This window comes from Mustela lutreola, chromosome 16 (genome assembly GCF_030435805.1).
Source record: "Mustela lutreola isolate mMusLut2 chromosome 16, mMusLut2.pri, whole genome shotgun sequence".
Taxonomy (NCBI): domain Eukaryota; kingdom Metazoa; phylum Chordata; class Mammalia; order Carnivora; family Mustelidae; genus Mustela; species Mustela lutreola.
In genome coordinates this window covers 58,912,437-58,921,468 of record NC_081305.1, presented here as the reverse complement: position 1 = coordinate 58,921,468, position 9,032 = coordinate 58,912,437, and the positions used below count along the sequence as shown (strand labels likewise).

The 9,032-nt window shown below is 51.6% G+C and overlaps 1 protein-coding gene across 1 annotated transcript; it reads left to right on the top strand.

The window, feature by feature from the left end:
* Nucleotides 1-617: 617 nt before the first annotated feature.
* On the top strand, nt 618-8,044 carry CEACAM19 (CEA cell adhesion molecule 19). Its single transcript, XM_059151247.1, is given in 6 exon segments — nt 618-657; nt 873-1,023; nt 4,743-4,768; nt 4,771-4,788; nt 5,695-5,780; nt 6,858-8,044. Coding segments are annotated over 6 exon segments (375 nt in total). The 3' UTR covers nt 6,912-8,044.
* The last annotated feature ends 988 nt before the right edge of the window (nt 8,045-9,032 follow it).

Genomic DNA, 9,032 nt, shown 5'->3' with positions numbered 1-9,032 from the left:
AGCCACACAGAGTGGTCATTAGAAGCTCAGGCGGCCCACATGTAATGCCAGCACTGCACCTACTCTGATCCCTTGGCCAGGTTAGCTTACCTCTCTGTGCCTCAGGTTACTCATCTTTAAAATGGCACAGATCCTACGTTCTTGGATAATTAAAGGAACTGTGTGTGTGTGTGTGTGTGTGTGTGTGTGTGTGCGCGCGCGCGCGCGCAAACTCATTCAGTCTTCACAACCCTACAAGGTAGACACTCCTATTGTCCCCATTTCACAAATGGGAAGTGACACAGAGAGATTGAGTAATCTGCCCAGGGACGAGAACCCCAGCATTCTGACCTCAGAGTCTACGAGCTTAGCTGCCAAGAAGGGCTGGGGATATAACAGGTGTTCTGCTTGATAGTCAAGCTAGAGGTCCTTATGGTGGGGGTAGGAAGTCAAGTAGGCTTTGTCCCAAACCTGGCAGATAGTGTTTGAGAACCCTGTGCATCAAGACCCTATGAGGACCCAGAACAGCATTCTTGCCCTAGAAGGATAGAGGTGCCAACCAACCGAGGTGAGTAAAAGCAGGTAGGTGGGGTGAGGTGGGGGAGTGTGTTGGGAGGTAGGTTTCAGATGTGCCAAATATGGTAGGAAATCTTAAGGAAGCAAAGATTTTGAGGTGGGGTGAGACAAGGAATTCCTTCCAGGGACTTGAGTTTTATGTGCAGAATCAACCAGATAGTGGATGCTCCGCTCTAAAAGCAGGAGAAAGCTCTGGGCTGGGGAAAGGAAACTGGACATCAGTGCTCTCTGGACAGTCACTGATGCAGGGGTGAGGGGAGTGGGGAGACCCTCCTAGAACATCTCACAGACCTTTCTTTCTTTCTCATGCCCCTCAGAAGAGCTTAAGGAGCTTCCCATAACACACCTGCCTATGAGTGCTGGGATCATGGCTGCCATTATAATTGGGTCCCTTGCTGCCGGGTCCCTCTTCATTGGGTGCATTGCCCATCTCCTGTTAACAAGAGACTGTAAGGGCCAGAGCCACAGGTACAGGGGCCCCAGGCCTCTCTATCCTTCCCTCTGTCTTCTTCCCCACTCCTTGATTGATTGATTCTTCCCTGAGTCACGTCCTCTGACTCATACACAATCTCATCAAATCTTGGAACTCTTGAGGTGAAAAGGGCCTTTCTATCCTGTATGAGACAGAATTCGAGGGACAGACATCCTAACTTTGAATGGCCTTAAAAAAATTAGAAAGTTTTTTTGGTCTTTCATGAGCTTCAGATATGGCTGGATCCAGGGACTTGATTTTGTCCAGAGACTCCTCCATACACCTCTCAACTCTGCTTTTCTCTGTGGTGGCTTCATTCTCAGACAGGACCTGCCCTCGTGGTGTGATAAGATAGCTCCCAGGGGCTCCAGGCTTATATCCCACCAGTTTAGCCCTCACGGAGAGAAGATTGCACCTGGCTCCTGATGCCTCTTAACAAAAGTCCCAGGGCTGCTTCTCACTGGCTTAAACTCAAATCACATGTCCTCATGTGGACCAATCACTGTGGCCAGGTGCTGGAATACCCTGATTGGCCAAACCTGGGCTATTTGCATAGCTCCGGAGTCAGAGAACAACCCAGCTCCACAAGACTAAATGGATTCATAGGCGGGAGGGACAAAAAAAGACTCTAGTGCCAAAGAAGCAGAGTGGATGGTGGGCTGGCAAGGCATCAGATGGTGCCTACTTCTGTTTGGGACAGAGAGTCAAGGGCCTATTTTTCCAGGAAACAGTCTATTCATGAAAAATTCCTTCCTCGTGAGATCAGCCTGTTCAAAACTTTGTCTCCTGACTTGGGATCTGAGCCGCTTGGAAATGTGTAGTTTTTCTGCTCTCCCTAATCCCCAGGAAATGAAGGCAGTCACCTTTTCTCCACCGCCTCCTCCTTCACTTTTGCAACTTTTCTTTAAGTTTGAAATATTTCCAAGGAGAAATCCCTCTTTCTATTCTCTCCCTTAGGTGCTGTGATCTCCAGATCTCCATCCTTCCACTTACTTTTCTTTCTCCCAACACACTCCCATTTAGGGGTGGCAAACAGCTTTCACCTCCTTCTGGGTGCTCTAGAGAGCTTGGTGGAAAGGGGTTGGAGGTGGTGTCTCAGGGCAGTGGGAACGGATGCTGTGATCGATTTATCATGTCTGCCACAGGAGTTGGAGGTGGTGTCTGTATATAGGAACAGATGCTGTGATTGATGAATCATGTCTGCCACAGTTTAACAAGGCTATTGGAGGCACCTAAGCTATCCCTGCTAACCACCCCCACTCCTTCTTAACTCACTGGTGGTAGGAAAAGAGGCAATGCTGGTCCATAACCCTCTGGTTAACCTGCAACCAGGTGTAGCCTGAAACCAGCCCCCAAACACGGAGAGGAGGGAGAGACCAAGGAAAGAGGCAGGCCCCTCCAGGTTGGCAGGTGGCCCTTTGAATAAGCAAAAGGAACTTAAGCAGGAAGCTTGTCTCGGGTGGCAGCAAGATGAATGGATCCCCACACTCACCCTCCAAGTCTTACAGATTTATAAAGAGGCCCCAGCTGGACTCACCCAGACACACCACGCATGTGTTCTCAGCATTACACACCATCTCAAGGGTGTGTCCTTGGAGCAGCCTCTGGGAGCAGGAAAGGCAGGTAGCACCTACATTGCAAGGACACGGGAGGGGAGTGAGAAGACTCCAAGTGCCTGTGTCCGATCCACGGCTCAATCGGTGGTCACATCTTTTTCCTGCCATTCCCCAGCAAGCGAGGGGGCTGATTTGGCCCTTGGTAGGTGGTTTGCCATCGTCTTTAGGGACAACTAAGGCTTAGAGACATGAAGTCATTTGCCAAGTGGCATAGAACTGGCCTGTGAGTGGCAGCAGGTGCCCGAGATGGGAACCCACACCTGAGTGACCAGTAGGCTCTAGAACCAAAACTGGAGTCCACATGTCCGGACCTTCTGACCGGCTTTCCTTCCATTACTGCCAGCGATTCTCAGAGAATCTCACAGATCCTCAAAGAACTGCCCTGAAAAGGGCAACTTGAAATGGCATTCTGGACTGTAGTATTAAAAAAAAATGCAAAATGAAAATAGTTCAATACCTGGAAGTGTTTACAAGTGAAGGGCCATGATGCATGACCCTTACCCTCAGATGGTTCAGGAAAACAAAATATGCACAAGAGACACAGAAGGAGAGAGAAAGCAGATGCTGAAGCAAAAAGAATTAAAACAATAGGCTGATGTGAGTAAAAATTACACAGATGTTCTTTGTACCATTTTTGCAACTTTTCTATAAATCTGAAATATTTCCACAGAGAAATTCCTTTTCCTGTTCCCTTTGTAGCATTCTGACTGTTGCAAGAGAATATCTCAATCTGGTTCTAGTCATTCTAACACTTGCTAGCTTTTCCCAAGAGAAAACCAAGAACCCTATCAAACCACGGATTTAACCCTTTGTTTGGCTTTTCTTCATTTCCCCCATCACTTTCTACTTATGTCTGGTTTCATTATAATATGGCAGTTTCTGACTGTCTCCCATTTCTGCTCTTGCCCACACAGTCTGTTTCCTACTCAGCAGCCAGAAATATCCTGTGAAAATCAGTCAGCTTGAGTCCCTCAGAGTCGAGGCCAAAGTCCTCACTATGGATACAAGACCTAGCTTGACCTGCTGCCCCCCTCTGGCCTCACCCTTCCCCCCTCTACCCCGCCCCCAACACTCTCTGCCCCAGCCATATTCGTCTCTTTGCTGTTCCTGCTCCTGCCCAGGGCCTTTGCACAGGCTGTTAGAGCTCTTTTCCCATGATTTCTGCAAAGGTGGTCCACATGCCTACATCAGACATTTGTTCAAATGTCGCCTTCTCCATGAGCCCCCCACCAATACCATTCTACTCGAAACTACACACACACACACACACACACACACACACACACACACACACCTCTACCCTCTGCCTCTTTCTATCTTCACTTTCTTTAGCACTTTTCATTCCCTGACATTTTACTGCCAGTCATTTTTTTGGACTTCTCTCTCTCTCTCTCCTAGAGACCCCCACTCCAGGGGACCAGGGGTCTTTGTCTTGTTCCCCGCTGTGTCCCCAGTGGCTTCAGAAGGACCCAGCCCATGGCCCATGTTCCGTAAATATGTGTTTAGTGAATTAATGAATTTGCTGCAGGGATGCCAAGTGTACTTTTTAAATAAAAGTATTCAGTTGAGGGGTGCCCGGGTGACTCAGTGGATTAAAGCCTCTGCCTTCGGCTCAGGTCATGATCCCAGGGTCCTAGGATCGAGCCCCGCATCGGGCTCTCTGCTCGACAGGGAGCCTGCTTCCTCCTCTCTCTCTCTCTGCCTGCCTCTCTGCCTACTTGTGATCTCTGTCAAATAAATGAATAAAATCTTTTAAAAAAGAAGTATTCAGTTGAGCTGATTCAAAGAGATATCAAGGAAATCGTGAAACAGGTGGGAGGAGCATAATCATTCAGAAGGTTTGCCTAAATTGTGACATTAGGGAAACATCACTCATGGGCATATGGTGGCAGCTGGGGAAACTAAGGAAGGGCTCAGTGACTAGAGATTATGAGAGAAGAGGTGGGGATAAAGGAGACCTTGTCTTAGCTCATGCTGAAGCAGGGATCATCTCTCTCTCTCTCTCTGATGAACTGATGGGCTTTCCAGGTTCTCTGAGTTTTCTCTCCACCCACCTGAGCCGCTTACTACCCTAAGAGTGTTCTCTCCATTGTCCTCAGGATGACACCCACAGAGAAGCCGGAGGCCCACCCAGTCACAACGCTGGTAAGCCAGAGGTCCCGGTGGGTGGCTATCGACTCTCCTCGCAGCTCCTTCCTCTTCTTCCCATCAGCCACACACACCCTCACCACCCCCCAATCACTCATCCCACCCAGACTTCTCTGGAGCCCCCCAGACTCAGCCCACAGATTCCGAGTACTTCGGCACTCACCCTAAATCTGCTTTTCCTCCTCTTCTCAGTGGCTGGCATATCCAGTCCCGGTGGTTCATTTATTCCCAGGTGCCCACACCCAGCTCCTGGTTGGGCTCCCGGACCCCAGGCTGGCCTCCACCCCATGGGGGGTGGGAAGGACCCCATCCCCCGCCAGAGTGCTGCCAAAGCTCTCACCCTGTCTCTCCTCTGCTCAGAGGCCTTCTGTAGCTCTCCAGGGTCCCCTCCTTTACATGGCTCTCTAGACCCCCCTAAACTGGTCTCCACTGTCTTTCCTGGCTTCATCTCCCACATGTAACATTCCCACCCTCAGAAGCAAAACAATATAAAATAAACTATATGTATAATCCAGACAGACCAAATATATCACAGCTCCTCAAACATGGCAGGCTATCCCCACCAGCCACTCCCTCCTGCTTTTGTGTAGTTCTCGCTTCTCTTCCCAGTCTCAGATGTCCCCTCCTCCAGGGAGCCCTCCCTGGCTCCCCTCCAGGAGCTCTCTGGGCTCCGCCACTCAGCCCTACCACTCTGGGGACAGATCTGTCTCCCCTACTGGATGCGAGCTTTGGAAGGGCAGGGCCAGCACTGCTTCAGTCTCTGCTGTGTCCCCAGCACAGGGCTGGGGAAGGAAAGGGATTTGTACCAATGTTAGATAAATAAATGATAGCAGCCACTGAGAGCAGCCAGCATGCGCCTGCAGGCTGTGTGTCAGCCAGCTCCTCCCTTGTCCTCTGCTTCAGGTGACCAGAACATCTATGAAGTGATGCCATCTCCGACCTTCCTGGTGTCTCCCCCCGGTGACACGGGGTCCACGAACACCTCCATGGTGAGTCCCACCCCCTGTGGTGCCCGTCACTTTGTCCCGCACTGTAGGAACACAACTCAACCTGGGATGCTCCCTATTTTAAAACCACCAGGAAAAGAGATTGGAAGGACACAACATAAGGAGCATTAGTCTCTCGGGTATGGAGGTTGTGGGGGGTGGCGCACAGGGGTGCTTTCTTTTCCCTCTTCCCTTTGTCTGTAGTTTCCACACTGAGCAGATACTCCCTTTATAATCAGGTGGAAGATGATAAGAAGAAGAATTCAAATGAGTAAGAGGAGAAATATCAAAAGCTGAGATGAAAAGCTTAGAATCACAGGCGTGCAAGGGAGGCTAAGCGCATTATGGGGGTCATTGTCAGAACACCGGCCACACCACCCGTGGAGTCAGGAAGGGGCGATGGGGACTTGGAAGCCAGGTCTGTCCTCACAGCAAAGGTCAAAGGTGGGAGGGTGTCAGGGTGCTGGGGACCTGGCTCACCCATGCTCTTTCCTTGTAGCCCCTGCCCCAGCAGCCGGATCCAGAGAACCACCCCTACCAGGTGTGGAGCTGGGACATGGCAGGGATCCCAACCAGGGGCAGATCGGGGTGGAGAGGGACAGGGCTGTCCTCACTGACCGTCCACCACTGACCGTCTTGGAGTCTGTAGCTTCCCCGGGAAGCACAGCACAGTTTCTCCCCTCCTGGGATCGTAACTTCCTCCTTCTTAGAAGGATCCGAGGGCTGCAGGTCCTAGCCCTGGATCTCTGTGTCCGTGTGTCTGTCTGCATTTCTCCTCATTTCTCTACACCTCTCTGGGTGCCTCCTGCTGTCATTCTCTGGTTCCCTACATCCTTTTTTCTGTCTCTCTATCTATCTCTTCACCCGTCTTTGTTTCTTGATGTCTCTGTCCTTCTCTCCCTCTCTGTGCTCCTGTCCCTCCTGTCTCCCCATCCCTGTTGCTCTGTGTCCACCCCTTTCTCTGGCCCTCCCGGTGCCTGGTGTCTCCCGCCTCTGCGCGCCTCTCTCCTTCCATCATTCTCTCCAGGTGTGCTCTCCCCCTACCTCACCCACAATCCTTCTCTTCCCCTTCCCCCCCAGGACCTGCTGAACCCCGACCCTGCCCGTTACTGCCAGCTCGTGCCAACCCCCTGAAGAGGTCCCAGGCCCTTGGAAGAGCAAAACACTCAGCCCTCCCCTGGGGGCCTGGTGCACCCAGAAAAGCCACACCAGAGACCCCACAGGACCAGCACAGCAGGGCCTCAATAAGGTGGCCTTAAATGAAGACTCAGCACAGCACTGGGCCGGGGCCAAGAGATTGTGATGGGCCCAGCACCTCTCTGACCCTCTGAGTATATAATCCACCCTCAAGTCTGGTCCATCCAGCAAGCTGGCCTGGGCCTCGTGCCTGGGAAAAGCAGGCTCTTGCCTTCTCCTAACCCAAAGTACCCCCAGACACGCACTGGATATTTGGGTGTGAGGAAAGCGGTCTCAGGCCTGCTTCAAGCCATACTCACAGGCTCCTACTCGCTGGGCTTTTAACTGTCAGCCCACAGTGCCCCACCCCTGCTCCCTGTTTTCCCTTGGAGCCCTTCCCCTAGGGACAAGGCAGCTCCCTACCACACAGGCCCCAAAGGATAAGGTGCATGACATGGGAGGCCCCCGACGACAGTCCTGGCCAGTGAGCACAGCTGCCAGATCCCTTCCCTGCTCGAGATTCAGTCTCTCAGAACCTGTCACCAATTTCCACCTGTTGCTCCTGATCCAGAATCATACCAAGGCCCTCAGGGCAGCAGATCCCTTTCCTCCCCCCTCCCAACCTCCACCCAGTCCCAAATGTGGACCCAATCTGTCACCCTTAATTTATTCATTCATTCAGCAATAAATAAGCCATGTGCTATGCACGGTTCTGGATCCTGCAGCTTTGGGAGGAAACAAAACAGACTGTGGCGGAGGCGAGAGTCAGCAATCAGAGTAACTAACATACGTGGTGTGCTGGATGGTGATAAGAGGAGGCGGGGGAATGAAGAGAGAAGGGGATTGGGAGCACGGATGGACTGTGATTTTAAATAGGGAGGGCAGAGAAGGCCTTGCAGAGAAGGTGACGATGAGCAAAGACCTAAACGAGGAGAAAGAGGAAGCCATGTAGGGATCTGAAGGGAGAGCATTCCAGGTGAAGGATACAGCAAGTGCAAAGGCCCTGAGGCAGGAGTATGCCTTGCGGGGAGGGGTGAGTCAAGGAGCAGCAAAGAGGCCAGGGTGGTGGGAGCAGAGGAAGGAAGGAGGAAAGGGTGGGAGGCGAGGTCAGGGAGATGAGGAGCAGCTGACAGGTCAGGGGATAAGAATCCCCCCACATAAGGTACGGCAGACTGTCACTTTTGCTCTGGAAGCTGAAAAACAAGTCTGTGTGCCAGGCTGAATAGGGTTGCTCTGTGCTAATGCTCTGTGAATGTTACCTTAGACGGCCAAAGGGACTAGGCAGGCGTGATTGGGTGAAGGATCTTGAGATGGGGAGATTATCCTGGATGACCCCGCTGGGCCCAAAATATAATCACAAGGGTCTTTGTGAAAGGGACCGGGGGAGAGAGAGTGAGAAGAGGAGCTGTAAGTAAGGAGGCAGAGATTGGAGTGACAATGGACTCTCAGGATGAAGGAAGGGCCCCAAAGCCAAGGCCACACAGAGTCAGAGCTATGTGATGGGAGAAAGATTTCATCGGCTCTTGCTGGCGTTGAAGACAGAAAGAGGCCACAGTAAAGCCAAAAGCTGGAAAGGGCAAGAACACAGATTCTCCCCTAGAACCTCCAGAAAGCAACCCCCCTCCCCGCCGACACCTTGGGTTTGGCCCAGTGAGACCCATTTCAGACTCCTGACCTCCCGAACTGTAAGCGAATAAATTCCTGTTGTCTTAAGTCACTACACACTTGTAGCAAATGGTTACAGCGGCCACTGGAAATTAACATAAAGGATGAGGAAAAATTCACAGGAAGGGAAGTTGCATCTCCTGCTAACTCGACACGCAAATACTCCCTGTAAGGATTTCTCCATCCCCAGACCTCTCTGGACACCCTGATCTCGTGGGCCCCTGATCTGCTGTGTCTGAGAAGGTCAGCCAGGTCAAGGCATGGTCAGGATCAGCCCCAGCACAGGCTGCTTGGGCACAGAGTATGGGGGGATCCTGTGCCTGCTTACCTCTCCTCTTGTCCAGCAACCCCTCATCAAACCCCAGTATCTGTTCTCTCTTTTTCCTCAGTAATAGGGTTTTGAACCAAGTGTAT